The sequence below is a fragment of the Podarcis gaigeae genome (genome assembly GCF_964106915.1).
Source record: "Podarcis gaigeae genome assembly, chromosome: 3".
Taxonomy (NCBI): Eukaryota; Metazoa; Chordata; class Lepidosauria; order Squamata; family Lacertidae; genus Podarcis; species Podarcis gaigeae.
This window is the reverse complement of record NC_139680.1, coordinates 49432559-49458543: the sequence shown is the minus strand read 5'-3', so window position 1 is coordinate 49458543 and position 25985 is coordinate 49432559. Positions and strand designations below refer to the sequence as shown.

The following is a 25985-nucleotide window of genomic DNA, read 5'->3' as shown; positions in this document are numbered from 1 at the left end:
TGTACTTTAACCAACTTAATTTTTCCTATGCTGATTAATACTTTTCCATTCAAGAAGGAAGAAAAGCCAGAACTATGTTCATACACCTCATTTTAGCTGCCTGCATAAGCTTTGCTATGCCATGCCAAGGCAGTTGCAGTTTTTTATAAACACTGCAACCATTGTAATTTGTGTTAGTTATTGAAGGAATACAAGAAATTTGAACAAACTGCAAGTAAAATTAAGGTTTTTTGGGTGGCATCTTGAAGAAGGTGGGTAAGAGATTCGTAAGCAGACTGTGTGGGATACTCAGTCTAAACATTTGCCATAATTTATCCACAATTCTTGAAATAATGCTGCTCTTAATCATGTAGGAGATCAGAAAGTTACATTTACTCCTTACAGCATATCCTGCCAAATCAAAGGATATGAGGAAGACATGGGTTGTTGCCCACATATGATTAGGAAAATTGTCCCTAAACTATTTGTGACCAAAATCTTTTCAGCATTATATTGTCTAGACAAAATTGTAATAAACATTACTGTATAAAAATAAATAAGTCCTAACTTCATTCCAGATGTGTGTGTAATTCTAATGGCTGCCCTTAATTCAACCACAGTCTTTGAGACATTCATATTATTTAGGTTAAGTATCACTGACATTACTTTGATACTGTTGTATACATAATGATAACATTTTAGGAAATAACAGACCATGACAACTAAAGGTTTCCGCTATGGGTGTGCTGCGTGTATAGTTGTTTCAAATTCCTTAAGAACTATATAATTATTAGCTTTCAGCAAATCGTACTTTAAAGTGTGTGTGTTGTATGCAATTTAGTATTTGCAGATGACATGAAATCTGATTATTTCCAATTGTTGGCAAATACTATAGCTGAAATCATTGAAAATATAAGCACATTGCTAAGCTGAAGGGTTCAGTGCCACAAGATGTGTCAATAGCCACCAATTTAGTGATGTTAAAAGGTGTTTGGACAAATTTATAGATGATAAAAATCTATCACTGGCTATATTCTACCTCCAGGAATCTTCTAAATGCCTCAGCTGGACAGTGAGCACTCAGAGTGCTGAACACAGTAGAAAAGGGATTAGGGGAGGTGAAAGACACAGTATAGTTACAATATATATGTGTTTTCAGAATATGACTTGGTATGAGCCCATGTGTATGTAAATCTTCTTTACCTGGATTTCTGGGAGTAGTGTTCTTTTTTGAGGGGGAGGGGTTGCATTAAGCTGTGAAGGTTTTGTTATTTGGGATTAGTTGTAGTAATGGGCCTCTGTGGCAAGTGATTGTGTCTTGTATTTCAAATTGTAGCAATAAAGATTATGGAGTAATGTCTTACAGAAACGTATATTGACAAAACTGTTTATAACATCTCGGTTGAGCAGCCAGCCTCTAGCAGTCATTGCAACTGTGGAAAATGTTTGAATAATTAAAAACAAAACAAAACAAAACAAAACACCCTTACCCCTCCCAATCAACTTTGATAGGCTCTTTTTGGAGTTGAAGAGATGATGAGGCAACACATTTGGTGTGGGATGTCATGGTTCCACTTCATCGCCTCAGTCATTTTCACCATAGTGCTGACATTGCTACAGTGGTGGCATGATTGGTGTGAGAAGATGGAGCTCTGTACCTTCCTTCTTGCTCCCCTCTATCATCTCCACAATGAGTTGTTTCCGCGGTATATCAATCTCATCTTCATCACGGTGACAGTGGGCTTGATGCCCTTCAGCGTGCGAGAGAGAAGAAAGACACCCACACACATATATACACACACCTCTATTTGATGTCATGAACTTGAGCATGCGAAGCAGGTACTGACTGCAGGAATTCACAGTATGAATGGGTAGAACATTTATTAACATAGCAAAAAAATTAATTTCTCTTTTAATTTAAAATAAACTTTTTGGGATTATTATTTTTTGGTTAAATTATGAAATACTTCTGTTAAATTTATTCTTTAGAGTCTTTTTTTTGGGGGGGGGGGTTTGCATGCTGATATATCCAAAGAAGGACTACAGTTCTTATACTGTTAAGCTGTTGACATATGGAAATCATAATATGGTTACAGTGTGGGTTCAACATGTAAAGTAATTTGCAGTGGTTTAAATACAATTAGAGAACCCATTCTTTTATGTAGATGTAAAGACTAGTAAGTCTGTTGGCTTTCTTGAATTGTAATTTGTGGGTTGTGTTTTTTATGTTATGATTACATCCTGTATAAACTGCTGGCTTAACTGGATTTTAAACAATGTATGTAAGCCAATGTCCTTACCAAGGAGACTTGGTGATATTTAGTCGAAGATACCTGTGAACAAAGCTACAGTTGAAATCACACAGGTTAAATGCACAGAAAGCATAGAGTTCAACAGAAAGAGATTTTAAGTGCCCTGCCTTGCTTACCAGCATAGCTGTCAACGTTTCCCCTTTTTAAAGTGAAATTCCCTTATTCCGAATAGGATTCCTCGCAAGAAAAGGGAAAAGTTGACAGCTATGGCTTACCAGGCTCTGGGAGGCTCTCAGGAGACCACAGATACTATCCTGCAAAATTTCGTCCCAGAGCACAGTAAGCAAGGCCGAGCGCTTAAAAGTGGTTTGCTTGTTTGGGAGGTGAGACCTATTTGGCGCATCAGCTCTGGAAGGTAAGATTGCTTACATGGGAGCTGTTCCAAGGGGATGGCTTGACTACACCTTTTTTGCATATACACACCATCCCTATAACGTAACACCTGTCCAAGTTGCGAGTGACCTATATTTTATAATTATGCATATTAGTTTAAGATAACTCTGCCGTGTTTAACTACTACATCTCTCCCAGTTTTTAATTCTAGCTGAGACATAAGTACAAAGTAGGTAAAATTCTTATGGTAAAATTCAATTCAAAATGAATTTATTGCCCCACCTCACACATGAAGTTTGATGTGGTACATGGCTGACCCAGATGTAATGCTAAACCATAGAAATGTCTTATGAGAATGAGCCACAGGTGGGCCTTGTGATTGCTCCCTCCTCTGGGATCACTACAAAGAGAAGGTTAGAACCTTTAACTTCTGTTCCTGATTAACTCCCAGTAGCTGTGTTATCAAACCCAGCAAACTGTAGTATAAGAAGCTGGCTTGTTTCTACAAAACTGTAGTTGATACTAACCATAGTTTAGGGTTTGGACATAATGCTGAACTGTGATTAGTTGGAAATGGAGGCTTCCAGTCTACTTACAGCTTTGCTGGTGGGGCCAGAGTGCAAGCCTGAGGTTACCCTATGCTCATCCTTTTAATGTTAAAGCAAGGTTTAGCGTTGCTTGAGAACCATTCCATAGACTTATATACAGCAGTTACTCTTTGCAAACTAGAGTAAACTTAAGAGTAGATGACACCTTTCCTCTGATCACCACCTTCATCTTTCTTTCCTATTGCCCAGTCCAACATATATCAGCATTAAAATGTCAACTACTACTACTGTCAGTAAAATTCCTGTGTATAAAGTATCAAAGAAAGTCATATAAATTGAGTTTTAGAGATTCTTGTAACCTGCAGAGCCAATTTGTTTGCAGTATTTCACAGTGAGCCTATTTTATCCATTATACTGATGTAAGATAGTTACATATAGATGCTTATTCGTTACTTTTTTACTGTTACTGCCAGACCACAACTGAGCGACCTTTTATACAGAAGTTGTTTCGTCCTGTCGCTGTAGATGGACAGTTTCATACACTGGGAGATCTCCTAAAAGAAGTTTGTCCTGCTGCAATTAATCCTGAAGGTATTAACTGAAAATATGATAACGCTTGTACTTTGTAGGCTCCAGGGAAAATGATTTTTGATCAGCTGCTATTTAAATTATTATCTGGATTGCTGTGTAGTAAAATCAATTACAGTCCTTTTTAAACATACTTTACTAGCAGAGTTAAAGTTGTCTCAGTCTTGAAATATAACTGAGATACAAAAGTTAATTGAAAGACAATTATACTGAAAATATTCTACAAAATGTAGATGTAGCAAACCATGCATTTTTGAATCGGCAATAGTGCACCACGTGTGAGAAAAAGAGTAGGGTTGCTTGAACTTAATCCTAGGCATGTTGGGCAGTACTGAGTATCTTGGCTGGGCAACCCTTAATTGTTATAGATTTGGGTTAATTTAGAATTAAGCTTGAACATTTTGAAAATTAGGACAATAGGTTAGCACTATCAGTGGTTACTAAAACGATGCAGTCTGAGATTTGCATGCTAAGTATATCTAGTGTCTGGTTTTAAAGAAAGGTGCATCAGAAAACCTATTTTTCAAGAATATACTTACTCTGATAAATCTGCCCACTACTAGTGACAGTGGCAGACCTCAGTAATACTCTCTCTTTGGACCTATCATTTATCAGTTGGGCAATTTCTTGGATCAGATAATAGATATCTGCAGAGTGTCATACAGTGGGAAGCACTTCTAGATGGTGATGTTGGCTTCATTTCCACCTACCCACTCTTCATATTGTCAGAATAGGACTGCATGGGTATGATGCCATCATTTCAGTCTGAAATGTATTCTGTAGCAATGTTACTGTGTACGTATTGCCACTATTTCTCTCTATCAGAATATTCCCTGTGCCTTGGACTCACAACTTAAATCATTTTATTCTGCCTAAATTCATTAAATATTTAAGTAGGCCAGGCATACATTGTAGGCGCTATGATTTTATTCATTTCTCACAGATAGAAGCCCGGAAGAAATTTAAAGTATTAAGCTTTGTATTTTTCTTACAAACAGCACTCCCCTTCTGTTTGTGATCATGGGATAAAAGCTCTCTAAGCTTGTATATGTACTTTTTTACTGCTACATCATGTAGTGTGCTCTTAAGATTGAGATCTCATTCCCCAGGAAGCATTTTCTGCCTAAGATTAATTGCCCTTTTAAAGTCAGTGTTTGATGGATTCCTTTTGGCTGGCTATATCCTGACTCAGTTTAACCCTCTTTGACCTGACCCCACCGACTATTACCACAGTGTCTGAGGCAGAAATCCTTCAGCATGATGTATGCAGTGCAAACCCCAGGCATGTGGTTCTTCACAGCTTGGATTCAATTAGCTGGATTTTTACTGATACATAGAAGTAAAAAGTGTGCTGTTAGAGCTATTCATGTTTTCATAATTTTGGGGGGACAGGGGCTAGGAGGGGGAACAGCAACAATCCCCCTTTCTGTTAGTGAGTGGGTGGCTCTGCTGGATCCAAGGCCCTTCCATGATCACAAAGGAGCCAGTTGGATTGTACCCTATAGTTACACACATCCAACCATTCCAACTAGTGTACTCTGCCCACTAGGATTTTCACCTTTGTTTCTGTCTTAAGATGTTCCACTCAGGCCTATTCTAATTGCTTTTGTTAGTGGAGGTATGTAATGTAAAGAACAGGGCTTGCTCGGTGGTGGTGCCCCAGCTTTTGAAAGCCCTCACTAAAGTGGTATACCCAGTGTCTTTTCAGCGCTAGGTTAAGACATTTTTATTTACCAACGTATTTTAATTTGAATAATTGCTCATTCTTCTAATTATCTCACAGTGTGCTTTGTAATTTTTAATTGTTTTATTTGTTCTGTATTATTATAAGTTTGTTTGTTTGTTTGTTTATACCCCACCTTTTTCCCTGTCAGGGACTCAAGGTGGCCTACCAATTAAATAGAAACAGCTAAAAACATAGGAGTTGCATCATTTAAGAACAATTAAACAGTCATAAAATTAAAACTATATATACATATTTAAAATTATTAAAAATATACAGAGTATTACAATAAAAAGAGCATGGCACCAGCCCTTTCATTAAAATCAGTCAGTTCCCAAAAGTGCTGGAATAAGAAGGCATTCAGCTGCCAGCAGAAGGACAACAAGGAGGGAGCCAGTTCAAACTTCTGTAAGGAGGGACTTTGGGAGCAGCTACCAAGAAGTGCATTGTATTAGGTTTTAATTATTTTATTATCTACCTGGAATCTTTTAAAATGAAGGCCTATATAGAAATGTTTAAAATAATCCCCTCCCACTGTGCCTTGTGAATTATTATTATTTAATTGTGATTATTGTGCACTTACTTTGTAGTTCCACTCAAACCTAAGTAAACATTCATTTCACTATGTGTACTTTGAGTAACACTTAGTTGAATACATGCAGTAGGTTGTATCCAATGGTTCCTGTGCATGAATAGAGAGACCCTTGTTTGCACAGTGGGGCTTCCTTTCCCCCCTGCTGTGTAGCCCCCGCACCCCACCCCCAGCAGATTTTGGAGGTGGAGAGTGAAGGCAGCAAGGTGAGGAGAAGAAAAGTCATGGTGAGAGAGCAGACGTTTGCTCATATGACATGATTTCATTCAATTTACATGGTGGGAAAAACAGTAAATCTATTTGATAGCCTTATTAAAATCATAAACGTTGCAAAAAAAAAAAGACAATGGTGCATGAATCATTTTATGATTCATATAACAGAATATTTCCTTTTTTAGAATTAACTTTTCATTTACCATGAGGGATCATTCAGTTAAATATGAAGTATTAAGATGATTATCAAAACTACAAATCACGGATTGTGCAGAATTTCACTATGCAATGAAACCAAATGCACTTTGCTTCAACCATGTGTTTGCCTGTGAGTGTCTGATAAGTGATCTGTCTGTTTCAAAATTAGATGGTGAAAAGAAGAACCAAGTGGTGATTCATGGCATAGAACCGATGTTGGAAACGCCAGTACAATGGCTAAGTGAACATATGAGTTATCCTGATAATTTTCTTCACATCAGTGTTATCCCACAACCTGCAGATTGAAGTGTCAACTGGTATGCATGAGGATCAGCCTTTGATTGGAGCAACAAAGTCAACTTCAAGTTGTGTCAGGCTTGATGAGGGTGACATGACCAAAAACTATTGCTGCTGCAAGCCAAACAGGAAGAAAGATCCATCATGTGATAAGAGGAATTGGACAGGCTATATTTTGCATCACCCGTATTTTCTCCACTGCTGTCATTTAACTTCAGCTGTGACATGAGAAACTTTATAAGGCTGCTGTAAGACTTCTGTTTTCTCGTTAAAAAATTGAAGCTGAAAGCATGGGGAATAAGTGGAAATAAGTGCCACTTTGTATTTCTTAATAATAAATAAACAGGGGTATTTTCTAATGTTGCAATGGCTTGTCTTTACAGTGAAAACACTGTTTTATTCTAGAGAAGTATGCAAACAGTTGTATAAATAATCACTTGCAGGAACCCATTATAAAAAGATGAAACTAAGCTAAACTCCTTACTTTGGAGTAATGTCTCTTAAATTTTATACTAGGAAATTGATTTTTTAAAATAATCATCACAGTATGTTTTGTATTTCACAAATTATATTCTGATCATATTACTTGAAATGAAGTCTTGGTGACTGCAGTATATGACTAAGTTTCAAGTAATATATGATTGGACTCTGTTGCATAATTTATATGGAGATGGCCACTGAATATACTGAAATGTATGCCTTATTCAAGCAAGTCCTAAGTCAGAAAATAGTATAAGAAAGCTTTATTAGAATATATTCTTAAAAAGACAAACAAATATATTGACTCTTGTGAACAGCAGCATGCTCCATGTGAAGATCTCCCTCATGCCAGATTATCTGCACGGATTGGAGGATTTAGGGGGATGGGTCTTAAATTTTGTCTCAAGCTCCCAATGAATGATTGAAGCAAAACCTCAACTGCTGGAAGCAGTGTTGTGCCACTTCCTAGCACTACTTTTCTGCTTTGTGGCAGCTCCAGCAAAGTAGTTCTGTGAAATGGTCATAAAACAAGAGAAAATGATGCTGTGATACTAGACTTGCCCTGCATAAGTTAAGAGTTGATAATGCAGAGTTGGCTCTAGAGGATGAAAGGATCTGGCATATTTTGCCAAGACAGGGCTGCTGTCTAATTCTTAAGGTTGAAGGCACTATAAGAAAAGTTTTTCTCCGTGAATCCTGCCCTCTTGCTGGCTAAGGAAGGTTTCTTCACCAAGGATTCCAGCTGGAGCCCATGGAAAGGGAGAAATGGAAAGGCCTTGGAAGGAAAAATAGAATTTAATAAAACCAAAAAGAAAGAAATACAAAGAAAAATGGGTAGATGAACTGATGTATTTTACAAGAAGGAAAACGAAGACTACAAAGGAGGATTCTACTTTACACTAATCTAACAGGAAACAATCTAACAGGAAATATGGGGTTATTTTACAACTAAATCATTTTTAAAAGTATGCCTGTAAAGCATCTTTACAAAATGCTGAAAAGACTGGAGTTTCCTTCACACTGTTTTGCCTTGTACTTGTCCCAGCATCCTTAAGAAAGATGTGATACTCTTAGGTAGATAGGAAGAAATTTTTGGTGTAAAGCAAGGCTGTGAAACCTGTGGCCTTCCATATAGTAGTGGGTCTCAGTTTCCATCAGTCCCAGCTAGCATGGCCCCCGGTCAGGTATAATGGGAGTTAGTCCAACAACACTCAAAGGGCCACAGGTTCCTCAACTCTGTCAATAGTGGTCTAATGTCTTTAATCTCCTTTAGTAAAATAAGCAACAATCAGTGAAAGCTAGTTTGGTGTTACTCTGCTGAGAGAAGGATTTGCTGACAGGGGAATGAGGAAGGAGACGGTTAGTGGCAGTGCCTCCTCCCATGTCTGTCTTGATGAACCCCTAAGCCTTCAGGACAAATTTGGTGATGACAGGGAACTGCAAAGCTGAGAATCAATAATAAATAAAGGCCTCTCTCCCTGTTCTACTGGTGGATGCCTTTTGTCAGCAAAGTGACCCCAACTGGGTTCCACTCAATAAGTTGCATTTTTGGCAATGCCAATTTTATACTAAGCTCTTACATAACTGTTGTGCCCTACTCTGGACCAGCCTTCTAAACATGTCTTTTTCCCTAAGGCCCTTAAGCTGTAACTTGAGTGTACAAAGCTTTCAATGAAATAATGACTACTAAACTTTCCCTTTTTTTGTACCAATGTTACTTCTTTTTTAACCCTTTCAATGGCAAATATTAAGAATTAGTATTTTGTCAAATAAAATTTCAGTTCAACAGTTCAGCAAAAATGACTTCATAATTGATTAAATGGAGAGGAATGGAAATATGCAGTCTGTTGAATGCTATTCAGATGTTTATAGGCTGGTTTACGGATTGCTTTACTCATTTATAATAATTAACATTTAAGATAATTGAAGGAAATAGTTGCTGGGCATAAAACAACTGTTTTGATGTGGAATGCTTTGATGAGTAGGGTGGGCTCCCTGCTTCAGAAAATTATTATTCAGCATATGCAGGGCATCTAAAACAGTGGAGGGGTGTGTGGAGCTTGTGTACTTATGGCTGTAACCTCCCTTGTGCAGTTACTTTGCACAGATTTTGAATGCCTGAAAAAGCTTTGTGTCTATTAGGCAGATACTCCTGGAAACTAAACTTGTCTGTATAAGCTAGCAATGGAAAGGCATTTCTAGTCCTTAATTCATACACCACACCAAACCATTGTTTTAACTAATCATAGTTCAGGTGTTTTAGGGACGTGGGTGGCGCTGTGGGTAAAAACCTCAACGCCTAGGACTTGCCGATCACATGGTCGGCGGTTCGAATCCCTGCGGTGGAGTGCGCTCCCGTCGTTCGGTCCCAGCGCCTGCCAACCTAGCAGTTCGAAAGCACCTCCGGGTGCAAGTAGATAAATAGGGACCGCTTACCAGCGGGAAGGTAAACGGCGTTCCGTGTGCTGCGCTGGCGAGCCAAGATGCAGTTTGTCACGCTGGCCACATGACCCGGAAGTGTCTGCGGACAGCGCTGGCTCCCGGCCTATAGAGTGAGATGAGCACACAACCCTAGAGTCTGGCAAGACTGGCCTGAACGGGCAGGGGTACCTTTACCTAGTTCAGGTGTTAAACAATGATTTGAGCATTAAACACACAATGGTCACAACATGGTTATAAGCTGTTCATTTGCTCTTAATTTTCTATTTGCTTAGCATTATTTTCATTCTACAGAATCTTCTGGAGTTGGAGTAATTGATGAGACTTGGTTTGTGAATTCAGGCATCACACCAAACTACAGCTAGCCCCAAAGAACTGTACTTAAAACATAGTTTTTGATTTATTGTTTGCTTGCCAATTTCAAATGCTAATTTGTCCATTGAGAAATGTAACTCAGCTTCCTCAGCCATGGTGGGATATGATGCCTGAATTTAATCAAGCTTGCTTTTGTGTACTATAGTCTGAGTCTAAATATTCTAATAAAGCAGGAATGCAAAAAAAGAAAAGCAGTAGCTCACTTTTTCTGGCTATATCGTAGTGCCAGCTATTCACTAAATTATAAGTAAGAAATAGGATGTAACACCCCTTCTGCTTTGGTGTCATACCAAGGGCAATTTATTTGTTCCCTGTAGACATTCAGGGAAGATTCTCCCATGTAGTCCTGTTTGCATCTTTATGTGTCTAGTGTAAGCTTGAGATGGCGTATATTTAGTTGGCCTGTTCCAAGCTGCATCTGCATATAGGAAAATGCTCTGCACCTGATGGCGCAACCAATGGATGGTTGGTGGCTGAATTCACATGTGCACAATCTCATTATTTAAGCATGCTTTGGAGGATAACATCTGTTTTAATGAGATTAAAAGTGTGTGTCTCCTTCCATCATTTGCCTTAAAGTGTTTCGAACTAGTGAAATTTGACTCCTTTAGGTTGGCATTTTGCTTAGCAAAAAATGCAACTGCCTATTCATCAGAACATAAATGGAACTTTATCCTAAAACCTGAGTCCTTCTAGAGCATAGTTCTTGGAGTCCTCAGCATGATACTTTAAACTAGAGTAGCCATAACTGATGTCACTTAATACAGTAGCTCAAGACTCTAGTGGTCACTTTCACCCTACACTATACAACAGCAAAATGAAATTTAACTTGCATATACTCGTTATCACATCTCAAACGTGAGATAACAAAAGAGATGGGGAAATTCAAGCAGGTGCCAATTCCTGATATATTACACACACGAATATACACACCCACCCCTGATTTTCCGAGTAAGTATAATTATGTGTAAAGAGCAGGGGTTTTTAGAAGTTTTTTTCAGATCACTGTTATTTTAACTATGTGCATTAGATTAGAATAGCAGTTCTAGTCTAATCTAGTATGCATTTCACCTCTAACATACATGTGATGCCCTACTTTTGCTGCCTGTTAAAAAGTCTTGTGGAACTCGGAAAAAATGACAAAACCATTTTGTGACATGCCATGCAACTGTAGGCAGGGCCTCCTGTTTAAAATGGACTTGGAGAAAAATCCTACTAAATGTAAACAAGCCCAGGAGTTATCCTAAAGTATTTTTGTTCTGTGAACCGCTTTGAGACCTCCAGGTATAGGGCAGTATATAAATTCAATAAATAATAATAGTAAAGTAGTGCATAGGATCGTAGTCACAGAGTATAAAAACTGGGTGGTTTTGAATGTGTTTTTTCTTCAAATGTATGGCGACTTTTATATTACGTTTGACCGATACTCTTTGCATTGTAAGCCTTCTGACAGGGCCTTGTTTAAAATAAATAAATAAATGCTGTCTTGCTGTGTCCTAATGCAACAAAAATAAGGCCCTATAAATAATATGGTCTGGAAATGGAAAATTAATAATTACTTTATCTGCTTGTTGTGCAATTAATGAAAGACTGCTATTGATAATGATAAAGCAAAGCAGCGAGAGTCGTACAAACAGGAAAATGTAAATACCATTCTGCTGCCATTGTAATAAAAAGTACTTCCCCTAGGCCTCAAGGTGATTGTTCTTCTGTATTTACAATGAATGGAATACTATGTTTCTTCCAAGCATGTTTACTTCTGTGAACTGATTAAAATGTCAGACAGGTTTGTTCACTAGATGGAAATACTGAAATAGTTTCTCAGAAAGTAATTCTGAGATAATTGATTTGCATGAATTTATTTTATGGATTTCTTAACATCTTTTGCAAGTAATTGTAATAAGAAAGTTGTGTTGGAGCTACACATTATTTGAACTAAGGGGTTCAGAGCAAGACTTTGAAAAGCAACTGTTATCCCTAGTCATAATCTGGCTGAGTTTGTTGCATTTTAGCACAAAAAATAGGAATGTTAGAATAAACACCCTGCTTTAGTTGTGCAGTCAGAGGCACTCTTGATTTGTGCCTGCCATTCCTCATGGGGCACGGAAGCAAGCTTGCCTATCTCCTTAACTAAATTAAGGCCAGACACAATTTTCTAGTTATACAGCGTTCCCCCTGCTCAGATAACTCTGCGGCTTTTCTTTTTTTAAAAAAGAAAACCATCCCGAAACACAGTAGTGATTGAAGAATGTAAATGAGAATATAATAACCAAATAGCAAGTCATGTCTGCATCAGCTGCTGAATTCCTGCCCCAAGAATTTAATGGAAATTGCCCTAATGCCAAAAGGTGACTTTGCATGTTGTTTTCCTTTCCCAATATTCTCCAGCATCACGTACAGTATATCACTTCTCTACTGATGAAATAATTTCCATTTGATTGTTGAAGAAAAAGAGGGAAATACAACGTATCATTAAAGGCTAGCAATTTGTTTTAATCATTTGCCAGCACAGCTGAAAATAATTACTAATAAATAGGAACAACTGACTCTTAACTTCCCACGCTCTCCAAAATAGTTTGGTTTTCTATTTCTGAGAGCTTGCATCTGGATTTCGGTATCATTTAGATAATGCACACACAGTATTTCCAAAGGATGGTGGCACTAAAGCCTGCTTTAAACATGCGCAGATTCCTGTATCTCCATTGAAGAACATAAATTTGCTCTGCTTCATTTTGAATTCCCTTTCATTTTCTGTCTCCCTTTGAAACAAAAAGTGCCATGCCAGCTCATGTCCTAACTCAAAAGCAGTTGGCCTGTCAGAAGCACGCAGCGAGTGTTTTTGTGAAGAAAGGAATTCCCTTTTCTGCATTTTGTCTCTGGCGTTTAATGTTATGACTAGACAGTATGAAGCAACTTTTCACAACTCGTAAATAGAGCGGATTTCAGAAACCATTTTAAGAGGGCATTTTAATTCAAAGCCCTGTAACTCCACGTTCCCAGATTATTGAACCAAATTCCGATAAGGCTGAGGTTGCTAGTGGTGGGATTTGTTTTCAGCTGGGGAAACCGAGGGCTACCCCCTGCTGAGTAGGCAAATGGCTGTGGCTGGCATGTGGTTTTTCTTAAATAAAAGGGGAGGGTAACTAATGCATGAGCATCAAGGCATGGAGCCCGTCTCACAAGCGTGATGATTCCAGGAAGACTCATGCTGGAGAAATAACTCTTACTACACTGTTTGTCATATGAAGACAGTCTAAGACATCCTCTTGGGGAAGTAAAGTAACAATTGCAACTATAACTGGAAAAATGTAAAGAAGTAATGGCTTCTCTTTTTGCATAGGCTGTTAACGGACTTAATTTATTCTTGGTAATTATTCTTCTTTAACATTGCTGACAATTTAATCAAGCTTAGTTGTTCCCAGGTTTTTCTAATGATACCCTCTTTTGCTGGTTGACGGCTACTTTTCTATTCTTTGGCAGATAACAGCTTTGTGGTGGTCATAAAGGTTCTCTTTTATATTAATTGACACTGAAGCATCTTAAGGCTTGCCCTCAGGAAACTATATGTCTAGGCATGCTTGCTTTTCAGGCCTACTACTTCACCCTGTGGAAGAGGATATCAGGAAGAGACTGGTGGCCGGGGGTGGGGTGGAGTCTTCACAATAATCAGTGTTTAATCATATTTCAGAAGAACTGAAAAGAGGAGGAAAAGGAAAGCATAATAACCATGGAAGAAAAAAAGGTACAATAGAAGAACATGTGATTCATCAATTTCGTACAATAGAAAGTTGCCTGTGTAAATTTAATGTTGGCAGCCAAGGATGTAGTGTTGTTACTCACCAGGGTGAATGAGTTTGATTTTCAAGTCATGCCACTTCAAGCAAGGGCTCCCTTTTAGCTCATGTCTTTTATGTTAGAGGAAATGACTCTTAACATCAAGGGCTATGGAAAGTCATTCTCAATTTTCATCTATGGTTCTAAAAAAGATCATAGTAATTATAAATCACCGAGAAGGGTTTGCTCAGCTACTATGATTCTTTATCACTTTTCTTTCTATCACCTGGTGCCACCCAGTATGAAAATGGATGGAACTAAGAATTCCAAGTGAATCTGGAGGAAATGTATGTTTCACTTTTCAGAAAAATGTGGAAAAGTACTGAAAGCTTTTATCAGAGTCGGATCCCTTAAATTTGGTCCCCCATTTTCCAAGACTGGTTCAAACATGCATGTATAACACTTGGATTCTATGTTCTGCAGGCAGGTTCACATACATGTGCTGAAGATATGATAAGTGCAACTTGGAGCTCCTTATGCAAATAGATCTCCATAGATACAACACTGGACACAGCTTTCACATCCCTCACTCTGCTTTCAACTGAACAGTTAGTTCACATGTTCAGCTGCCAGTAGTAATGGGTTGGATCCATACATACCCTTCCAGGAAGCACTTATTCCGTTTTCCTGCTGGAGGAAGGGGATGGGTGGAGGATTTGAGTCAATTGCCTCCCCTGTTGCCATCCCCCACACTACCTCCCGCCCTGTTCCAGTGGGTCACACTCCAGATCAGCTTTTCATGGAGTCTTTAGGTAGAGGAGGAAGTGGCAGAAATTGCTACTCCTCTCTTCTGCCTATAGAATCATCTCATGGGGAAAACTCTGCTCTCAAACCCTGTTCAAGTGTGCTTGAGGCCACTTCCGTCACCTCCAACCTTGCCACATTCAATGATGTGGTCTGACGGGAGTCTTACAAGCCACCCTGTGATCAGGAAATGTAAAAGGTACCTTAGACTGCAGTTTCTGGGGAGTAAGCATCCTTAATGCAACAGGACTTACATCTGAATAGACATGCATAGAATCACATTGAAAGCCTGCAATCCTAAAGACGTTTTTTTGGAGTAAACCCCATGGAAACCACTGGGTTATAATCAGGGCTTTTTTTCAGCTGGAACTCACACAAACTCACTTCTAGCACCTCCCAGGTGGGCGTCATTGCCATTCTAAGAGAATGAAGGAGGTGTTCATGGTGAGTTCTGGCAGCTCTATTTCTTGAAAAATAGCACCAGTTGTACTTCTGAATGAACATGCATAAATCAAGTGATGTGCATGCCATGTGAATGAGGCCTGTCTATTCCAATTTATTTCCTGCAGTTTGTCTTCATATTCTGTATGAAAAAGTGGGCTGTGTTGTTTCTGGTTCGCTTCTGTGGGCTATTGGAAGGGTGTGTCTTTTCTGGGTCATTTTGTAACTAACACACACAAAAAAGTTTTTTAAAAAATAAAAAAAAATAATTTTGAAAAGGTACTCAGTGAAGTAATTCTTGTTCCTCCTAAAGGCAGAGTAAAATGCTTAAGCAACCTTAGTATTAGACAGTATGTGTAGTTCCACCTACACTGACATGAAAGCTTTGTAAACACCTAACCCTAAATGGCAGGCAGCAACTCTGAATGAAGCACATAGATCTTGTGCAACTTTCTGGGGTCCCCTCCCCCTCTCCCAAAAGAACAATGCACCATTAAGGGTGTGTTTCTGTGCCTTTGGGTAGAGTGGTTTCCCAAACCAAGCTTGAGAAGTGTATGTTCTATGCAAATTAGATCGCCCATGGGGAGTTAAATGCTCCATGGTGGTTTATAGCACAACACTTTTATTTGTTTAATTTTGAAATTACCGGTATATATATGGACATAAGAAGAACCTTCTGGAGCAGGCCAATAGCCCATTTAGGCCAGCATCCTGTTCTCACAGTGGTCAAGCGGATGGAATTGTTGTGAATTTGATTAAAGTGAATGGGATTAAAAAGTGATTGATTTTTTAAAACAATAGTGTTGAATTTGGGTTGGATTGTGGCCAAACTGTAAAGGGTGGGGGGTCAGGGTGGTAATGATCAACTACAACACATTTCTTCCAAAGAAGTGATTACAGAACAGAGACTTCCATTTGTTCCTTGACTTACAAGTATATGCAGTTGGAACAGGAATCAACTCTGGCATTAAGTGTTTGTGTGAAAACGGGGTGGAGTGTGAGGGGAAATGAATCATAATCACGACTAAGAGAAACTCTATTACTTAATTACAATCTTTCAAATGAGTAGTGACCCTTCACCTGCAGATGCTGAGAGAACTTCACTTTTAATGAGTAGGATGTTACACCTTGTGGCAGATACGCAAGGGCGCCCTGAAACCTGGTGTGAGAGTTAGTCAACAGCTATTGCTACTATTCATATTCAGGATTTTTTGTAGCTCGGTTGCCGTACAGAGAGCTAGAAGTGACATGGTCCCTTCCCAGAGGTAATTCCAATCAGTGTTAAGTGGGCAACAAAATGGGAGACAAGGGAGCTTGAGAAATTAGTAGTAGGGATGGGGTAAATTACAGTGAAGTGGGAGAAATGATAAGGATGTACTGCCCTCACTGTGAGAGGCAATATGCTTCTGATATCAGTTGCAAGAAACTACAGGAGGGGAGAGTGCTGCTGCTGCTGCTCTCAGCTTCTGCTTGTGGGCTTCCTGGTACATGTGGCTAGCCATGGTGAGAACAGAGTGCTGGAACTAGATGGCCCTTGGGCCTGATCCAGCAGGCTCTTCTGATGTTCTTATGAAAGGATTTCATGAGCAGCAGTGGTTCCAGGCATGTGCGGCAGAGAGACAGGAGTGGAAGGACATGATGTCACAAAGAGGCCAGTGACAGATGAGTTTTTTTGTTGTTGTTTAGTCGTTTAGTCGTGTCCGACTCTTCGTGACCCCATGGACCAGAACACACCAGGCACTCCTGTCTTCCACTGCCTTCCGCAGTTTGGTCAAACTCATGCTGGTAGCTTTGAGAACACTGTCCAACCATCTCGTCCTCTGTCGTCCCCTTCTCCTTGTGCCCTCCATCTTTCCCAACATCAGGATCTTTTCCAGGGAGTCTTCTCTTCTCATGAGGTGGCCAAAGTATTGGAGCCTCAGCTTCAGGACCTGTCCTTCCAGTGAGCATTCATGGCTGATTTCCTTAAGAATGGATAGGTTTGATCTTCTTGCAGTCCATGGGACTCTCAAGAGTCTCCTACAGCACCATAATTCAAAAGCATCAATTCTTCAGCGATCAGCCATCTTTATGGTCCAGCTCTTACTTCCATACATCACATACATCACTACTGGGAAAACCATAGCTTTAACTATACAGACCTTTGTTGGCAAGGTGATGTCTCTGCTGAGTTTGTAGATGCCAGTAAAGGGAGCAGGTGATGGGACTGTAGGGAGGATGAGTTAATAGTTCTGGATATTTTTGGAAGCAATTCTCAGCTTCTTAGGAGGGCAGCTGAGGGCTGTTGGATATTGCTGATCCTCCTGTGACAATGGTAGAAGAAAAAGTGCTGGGTATGTGAGTGGCAGATCGGAAAACAAGTTGGATCCAGATAATTAAAATATGGTCTTGTGCCGTTGGCATGCCCCTGACAAGGGAGGAAAAACAATGCCAGTGCTGGAACTCATGTAGTTATTTTCCCTTCCATTAAAACCAATTGGAGTAAAAATATAAAACAGAAAAACTGGGAAAGGGGAGGAGGAAACTGCTGGAAACTACTAGTTAATCCTGATGTCCCATGTGTGTGCGTGACTGCCTGATTGCCTGAATTAAAAGAAAAAAAGTGTGCGATGGTTGACTCACTGTCTAATCAAGAGAGACATACGTGCATTGTTTGCACAGTGTGGGAAATATAGATTGTTAGAGTATTAAACCCTCATGATTGAGCTCTCCCGCCTCTACCCCTCTCACAGTGAATTGACTACAACATTAAGTAAGTTTAAATACTTCACTTAACAGTAATCACAGGTCTCACTCATGCATCATTCAGTGCTACAGCAAAAACAACACAGGTAAAGTATTCTTTGTTACAAAATACAGAAGTTATTCTTAGACACACAGTCTGGAGCCCCAGCCTCAAACTTCTAGGTATGACTGCAGAATTTGCCACAGAAAGCTCCAACACCTTCTGCCATGTCCAGAATGAGGCCAGTAGGGCCTAGTAAGCAGTTCCTCCACTAGCAGGGGAGCCAACTTGAATAAAATATTGGCAGGGCAGGTAAGCCCTACCTCACATAATTGATCACAAGATGCAACACACACCCAACATTTGAATGGCAATACCCATAATCTTTGGGGGGGGGGGCTGGCACCCTCAAATATTTTATTGGGGGGCCAAAGAGACCTCAACCCCTAGGAATTGGCTCCTGTGTCTGCTAGAGACACATTGGATAGCTCTGCCCATTTATTTATTTTTATGTTTAGATTAAAGGGATGTGGGTGGAGCTGTGGTCTAAACCACAGAGCCTAGGGCTTGCCGATCAGAAGGTCAGCGGTTCGAATCCCCATGACAGGGTGAGTTCCCGTTGCTCAGTCCCAGCTCCTGCCAACCTAGCAGTTCGAAAGCATGTCAAAGTGCAAGTAGATAAATAGGAACCACTCCGGTGGGAAGGTAAACGGCATTTCCATGCGCTGCTCTGGTTCGTCAGAAGTGGCTTTGTCATGCTGGCCACATGATCTGGAAAAACTGTCTGCAGACAAACGCCAACTCCCTCGGCCAGTAAAGCGAGATGAGCGCTGCAACCCCAGAGTTGTCCGCGACTGGACTTAACAGTCAGGGGTCCCTTTACCTTTATGTTTAGATTAATGGCATTTCCATCCTGTTAGCTATTCCATGTTTACCTGTGCTCAGAGGCATATAGTTCAGCTGTGAGGGACCTTTGATGTTCTGGAGGTTGCTGAAGTACCACTCTCACCATCCCTGGCTTTTGGCCATGCTTGCTAGACTAAGGGGAATTGCACTTCTTCAACATCTTGGGGCGGGCGGGCAAATAGTCTCTCCCCACCCCCAGCATATGTAACACTATGCATATTTACACAGAAGGACTGGGTGCAATGGGACTTCCTCCTTCTTCCCCAGTGTTCGTGTATAGCATTGCAGTTTTTCCTGCTTTTCTGGAATGCCAATTCCACCTCCTTGTTGGTTGTTGTGCAGTCCCCTTCCACTAGGCACTCTGTTTCTCCCACCATCACCCCCTTCCTCAGCCCTTCTTTTTACCTTCCCAATCTTTCCCCTCCCGATTTATATTCCTTCTCATTTTTATTAAATGTATGCATATACTCTAAGTGTTTGTGTTGTAGATTAGTTATTAGAAAACAAAAATGGGAAGAGACAATGGGAAGACAAAATGGTGTCAGCAAAGAAAAAGAAGAGAATGAGGAATGAGGGTGTTCAACTAGATTCTTAACTAATGGGCTTTACAGCCGAAGCCCAGAAGTGTTTTGGGTGTGGTGTGATGGCCATCAGACTGTCACCACTGAATTACACTGCACCAATCTAGGACAAGGAGCAATAAGATGGGTCAAACATATGCCACAGGGAGATGGAGAAGCCCAAGAGGGAGTGTGATGTTAAGGCCACGTTTAAGGATTAGCAGGACTGATGCTGATTCTGTCTTGTTCCAAAGAGTTGAAAATTATGTTGGCGTGTATCCTTTGATCCGTCACCATAATTTTGGGGTGCAGGTGACTAAATTGTATCTTTGACTTGACTTCACTGTCAAGAGCCCTTGCTTTCTAATACAAGGCCAACAGAGAAATCAGATTATTTGGACCCTGAATATAACATAAGCCAATTGTGTGGGTTAAAAGATTTAAAACAATCACTGTTAAATCTGACACATTTCACTCCAAGCTCTTTATTTTGGTTCTCGGTTAAGAGGTGATTGAACTATTTGGAGAAGAGCCAGACTATGGAATCTCCAGGCCAGACTCTGGCACTGTTGACAAGGAGTCAAAAAGTATTGTGTTGTAAGAACTGCATAGCATTTGGAGACACTCCTTGGGCAAATCAAGAACTTTGTATTAAAATACAAAACTCTCTTGAAAAATCCGGGGGGACCAAGCTTATCTGTGTCGTGTGACCCATCTTGTTATGGTTGGTTTGTTCTTATTCTACACTCAGCATGGATGTAACCAAATCCAACAAGTTCCAAAGCTGCTGCCATAAAGCACCACTGCAACAAAAACCTTCACATTTCTTGTGTTCTGAGCTTACTGACACCTCTAAATGACTTACGAAAATAGCAGGAGCAATCAATTCATGAAGGAAGGTGGTGGACTCTCCTTCATGGGAGGTTCTTAAGCAGAGGCGGGGTGGCTATCTCTCATGAATGCTTTAGCTGAGGTTCCTGCATTGCAGGGGGTTGGGACTAGATGATACCTGGGGTCTCTTCCAGCTGTATAATTTAATGATTCTGCAGTTTTATGGAGCTCCTCCAGAGGTGCCTGTAAGACAAGTTAAGCTAAGTTAAGCTTAGATAAGTAGTACTACTGTCTTGAGCACAAGAAGAAGCCTCCTGTGGCTGATCAATGACAAAATTTTGAATTGATTGACATCCCTAGTATGACTTGTTCCATCTCAGGACAGGTAAGCCTTCTAGGTGTAGGTTTTGTGTACAACATCAACGTGCATAAAGTAAAAGGGATGCGCAGAAGGTCATGTGGTGACGGACTTGTTAAATTATTGTTGTGCAAGGCCTGAATGGCAAAGTGTGGCTGAAGGCACGAGTCAGAACACACCCTACATATAAAGTTAATAATATATAGTGGCCTTCCTCTCGAACGTCTAATTGCAGAAATTTGGCTTAACCTGTTGGAAGGGCGTGTTAATTAAGAGGCGGAACCTGATAGACAGCTCTATTTTAAGGGACTGACAAGTACTCATCCTTCCTTTTGAGCAGCTGCTGAGCCCATTTGGCCCCAACACTTAATTCATGTGAGGAAACTGTTGACTGCAACAACCAGTTTTACTTTGCTTTTACCAGAGGCTAATTAAAGTTTTAAGAGAAAAAAAACCATATACAGCTTGGGAGGCCTCACTGTCATGTCACAAAGGCTGAACACACTGACAACTAATCTGTCATGTGGTCAGGTTTTCTGCCATGTGGTTACTTGCTTTCTTGTATTAGTACAAACATAAGAGTGCGGGTGGGTGTTTTTCCTGCCACACATTCTAATATGTGGTAAAAGTCCGTGGTCTTATCAAGTGTCAAGGCTTTCTCACATTTACCTACCTGGTAGATTGGTAATCTGCCTGAGTACTTAATGGAAGGACAAACCAGACAAGCATTCTTACTATTAATGCAGTTGTTAGTTTGGTTAAAAGTGGAGGGTGAGGTGATTCTTCTTTAACACTAAAACAGGCTTGGGAAACCTCTGGCCTACCCAGTGCTGTTGGACTACAACTCCCATCATCCTCATCAAGCATGACCAGTTGTTTGGGGTGATGGAAGTTGTAGTCCAACAACAGCTGGAGGACCATGGGTTCCCTGGCCCTGAACTAAACCTGGGTATTGGAGTTAAGCCCAACCCCTTTAGTCTACTGCCTTAAGATATTCATCTCAAGCCCATCCATTATACTAGACGTAGACCAGTAGAATGGGAGTGAAAATATTCTTTAAGAAGCAGAGACAGTTAAGGCATGAAGCAGGTTTTGGGCTTTCTGTTAGTCAACTTTAACCGCTATACCTGTGCTGTATATCCCAATGGATGAGAGTGTGCTTGGTAAACATCTCTGTCTCTGGTTTGGATACCTTTCCTTAAGGAAAGGTTACAGGTTTTTTGTTTCATTTCTAAGGAATGATTTGTCCCTCCTTGCTTCATCATGGTTTGTAAAAATCCTGGTTTTTTTGTGGCTCAAAAGGTAAAAATATTTGCCATAGTCCTATCTCTGGTGTTGGTTCTGTATGCATGTATTCTCAATCATAGGAGTGAGTGGAGTATGCATATATACCCCATTCAAATATATGGTTAATCCTGGTTTTAAGGTATAAAGTAGGGAGACTGTGTGGTAAATTACTTCAAACACTTGGGGTACAGGCCCACTGTACAAATGCCCATTACAACTTGCATGTGCTAGTTTATATTTATAGATGCACATTTAGGTTGACTGTCATAGGGCAAAATGTACTCTGTCAGGACTTATTCTGAGATATGGCGACCAACAAGATTTTCTGGTTTGAGTGCACTGTGTCATACCATCTAACATTTTCCAATGCCATGTGCCTTCCAAGATGTGCTCCTGGGCAAGTAACATGACCTGGGCATTGTTTTGCCCCCCCCCACTTTTTTCGGGGTGTGAGAGTGCTGCACCTATAATGGCTATCTAGATTTAACCTGAAAATACAGAATGCCCCATTTTTTCTGGGGCTGTGTGTTGAGCTGAACCCCTTCTCGCCAATCCCTCCAGACCTCACCAGCTCCCTGCCACTCCCCTTAGACTTTGCCAAGCACCTTACAGCTGACCCAAACTTCCACCCTGCCCCTAGGCCTCCTCCTACCTCTCCACACATAGTACCTGTCTCACACAGAGGTGGGCAGCAGCAGTGGCAGCAGAGCAGGCTGCTTGCTGGAGAACTGCCCTGGCATGTCCTGACTGTTTCTCTGCAGCTTGCCTTGGCCTCTGGGCAAATTAAGGCACATACACAACATACATTTAAAGCATACATCCCCACCCTCCAAAAAAAGAATCCTAGGTGAACTGTAGTTCACCTCTCACAGAGCTTATCAAGCTGCAGTGGCCTAGAGTTTTTGAGAAGGATAGGGTTCAAATGTGCTTTAAATGTGTGTACACAGCCTAGGGTGTGTGATAGCTAAAGTGTCACATGCATCTCACTTTGTAGCACTCCCAATTGCCCTATATTTTTTTAAAAAAAGATAAAGGAAGTTAAAAAGAGGGAGAAGGCAATCTGAGGCCTGGCACAAAAGGTCTGGGTCTTAGGCCTTGTGGGCCTAACATCGCAACAATGCCCTGGGTGTAAAAACTGTAATTGCAAAGCACACATGTGCAAAGTGTGCACGTTCTGTAATTTGTCATGAACTGGCAGGATGACAGAGGGGAGGAAGAGGATCCCTGCGAGGGGTGTAGCAGACTGGGCAAGCAGGGAATGGGGAAGGAAGTACTCACAGGGTGACGGAGGATGATGAGGGGATGGAGGTCAGTGCGCACAAACCAGAGCAGCAGCACCTATCACCAGAGCCAGAGGGGCCCCAGTCCCCACAAACACAGTGGGCCCTGAGGTATGAGGAGCTGTGGGAGTGGTGCTCTAGGAGGTTGAGGCAAGCAAGGGCCCACAGCCCAGCTCCCTACTTCTGGGAGGAGGGGTGTGATTCCTCTGCTGGAGGAAGCTTGGAACAGGTGAGGGTCACCTGCCTCGTCAAGCCCAGATGCTGCAATCAGCAAAGTACAAAAGGGGAGCAGAGCTGAGGGGCTGTGTCTGCTGTCCATGTTGATGAACCTTGGCTTGGGTGTTCTTGGACCCCTACAGGGCTGTGCTTTGGAACTGACTCTATCCTGACTGCTGGACTTTGGAATTGGCTTGACCCTGAAGTGTGTTTCCTGACTGTTGGACTTTGTTGTGTGGAATTGACCCTTGGACTTTGAACCTTGGGCTTGGCATACTGACTTGCTGCCAGGTAGGCCAGGGGTTCTGGATATAATTGCACCAAAAAAAAAAAAAAAGAAAAAAGATAAAGACACCCCTAAAACAATAACTTTGCACCATAAACCCCAATGGACTTTCCTTCTTAACAGCAACCAATATATGTATAAAGTTTAATTTCCATTGTTACCAAATTGTGCGTTGGAAGAGAAAGAGGTGAGCCCATTCAATTAGTCAGGAGAGACATAATGGAAGAAACCAGGAAGCATGTTAAAACAAAACAAAACACCAGGGCCTACTAAATACTGGCAAGGTCACCATGGTAGGAGTAATTTGTGTTTGTGTGGGTGTACACGGAATCAACTGACAGTTAATGCAGTAACACTCACTGTGTGTCACTGCAATAACACCTGGAGCAGAAGTGAACACAGCACCTATCTGTTTAAGAGCTCCACTCTGTTTATATTATCCTCTCCCTCACACATAGAAGTGAAGTGAGCAAGTGAGGCTGGGAGAAGAAAACAAATGGTGCTAAATGGGTGCAATCTCCATGTGTAATATTTCTACTCCTGAATCCTACTTCAGGGTCAAACTTACAAGATAAACTAATGGAAGATAAATGACTGGAGTTGTTGCGCCACTTGTATTAATACATCAGTTTGTAAAAGGCCAGGAAACAAAGAATTGAAGTGAGTGGGGAAAGGCAACTTTGAAGCCACCTACTTGAGATCACTTCACTTGGATTAGATGGCTCTTAGACCACTTTAACCACCATGCCTTCCTCAAAAAGTGAGCTTGTTCAAGAGTGGGGGAAAGGGTTAGCTTCCCTCACACTTTCAATACAAGCTTATGAATGAAGTTAAGAGATTCTGAGCATAGAACTAGGGTTGATAGTTATTGCTCTTCAAATGTGAGAGAACAAGATGTGTGGTCATCTTCTGTTTGCCTCACCAATCACACACTTGGTTTGAAGATAACAAAATGCTGAGGGTAGGTAGAGAGGAAGTTTTATCGAGCCAGTCTGACACACAGTTATTCTGCCTTTGAGAATGTGCAATTAATGGTTGTTGTTACCATTGTCGTTACCATTGCCTTACATTTCTTTGTTATTGTTCAGTATTTTTTTTTATTTGGGATTTTTGCACACATTATTCCTAAAAGCTCAGGGTACATAACATTCACAAATGCATCATCAACATACTTTCCCAGCATTCAAGTAAAAGCATGTTACATTGCATTGTGCTGGCTTCTTTGAAACTTGGAGGAAGTTAGTTCCAAAGCTGATGAGTGGCAACTGGGATGTTGCTTTTGCTGTTCAGGGTGTATGACTGGAGAGGAAGTTTCTAATTGTCAAAAGAACTGCTTGCTAGAATTGTCAGCAAGAGCTCGTTTAAAATACCGCCTCTCCAATTTTGCAGGAATGTGAGATTTCTGTTCTATCTGTGTGTGTTTTTGTGAAGTGGAAGGATTGCAAAGCAACAGAAAAGTAATCCAAGTTCATAGGCGCAGAATGCAGAATGAACATGTGAATAAATTAGCATAGGTGTCTGCATTTGGAAATCATCAAGAGTGGCAAATATATGTAGGAATAAAAAATGATGCTCCAATTTCGTTATATCATGTTCAGGCAAAATCGAGTAATGCAAAAAGAAGCTTCCCTTTCATCATCCTCTCAAAGAACAGTGCTATGATCTCTGGTTTGGGAAGAAAATGTAACTTTTATTTCTTTGAGTGGTTCAAGATCTGAAGCAGGAACAAAGATGAGTGTCCAGTCCAATACCCATTTGTTCCTAAGTTACATGAAGTGATAGGCCACTTGGTTTCAGCACATTTTTGAAGATTCCAGCCCTCTAATGGCGTGGAGTATTTCTGGCAACAGATGAGAGATAATAAGTTTCTCTGGGATGAGTTGTAGGACCAGCTGTAGTTTTGATGTGAAGATAATGCATTTTGGAGAAGTGATGGAGGGGTGGAGGAATGGAGGGAGGACAGTGTCTGTTTCAGCCTGGAGCCCATATGTAGAACTAAAAAAGATGAAAATACCCAGTTCACTGCCTGAGAGTCAAAATCTTCTCCAATATTCACTTCAATCAGCATTGAAAAGTTTGCTTAAGAGTTCCAAGAAGTCTAGCAGCAGTTGTCCTGTACGGAAGAAGTCCAGGACTCCCTCCAGATTGGTGTTTTCTTGCAGGTATCTTCTGCAAAATGTTCTTGGCACAATACTGGTACATTGCTGGTGGATTCCTTCTGCTTTAGTTTCTTCTGTGATGCTTTCCCAGTGTTGCCACGTTATTGCTATCTGGAGGGACTACAGCACAAGAAGACAAAACTAAACCCTGGCCTAAACTAAACACCTAAGGTTAAAAAGCTACAGGATTTCAGCAGCAAGTTATGGGAGATGCACTGATTGAATTTGGAGCAATCTGATTGAGTCAAAACCTTTGCAGGTTGAAACAGACAATACTTACA

The 25985-nt window shown here is 40.7% G+C and overlaps 1 protein-coding gene and 1 long non-coding RNA gene across 6 annotated transcripts in view; one reads left to right on the top strand and one right to left on the bottom strand.

The window, feature by feature from the left end:
• Positions 1-11765, top strand: part of ATG5 (autophagy related 5) — a 29673-nt gene extending 17908 nt beyond the window's left edge. For all 4 annotated transcript variants that reach the window (XM_083731489.1, XM_083731491.1, XM_083731492.1 and 1 more), the window contains exons 7-9: positions 3646-3763; positions 6656-9517; positions 9889-11765. In XM_083731489.1, coding sequence (XP_083587615.1) covers positions 3646-3763; positions 6656-6792 — 255 coding nt within the window. In that variant the 3' untranslated portion in view covers positions 6793-9517; positions 9889-11765. The remainder of the gene's footprint in view (positions 1-3645; positions 3764-6655; positions 9518-9888) is intronic.
• Positions 11766-11864: 99 nt separating this feature from the next.
• On the bottom strand, positions 11865-23370 carry LOC310841045. 2 transcript variants are annotated; one of them, XR_014562293.1, is made up of 4 exons: positions 23042-23370; positions 20153-20361; positions 13918-14054; positions 12083-13770 (listed from the first exon to the last, which is right to left on the bottom strand). It is a non-coding gene; the product is annotated as an uncharacterized lncRNA (long non-coding RNA). The 2 variants fall into 2 exon arrangements; XR_014562294.1 differs by having other exon boundaries at positions 11865-14054; positions 23042-23360.
• Positions 23371-25985: the final 2615 nt, after the last annotated feature.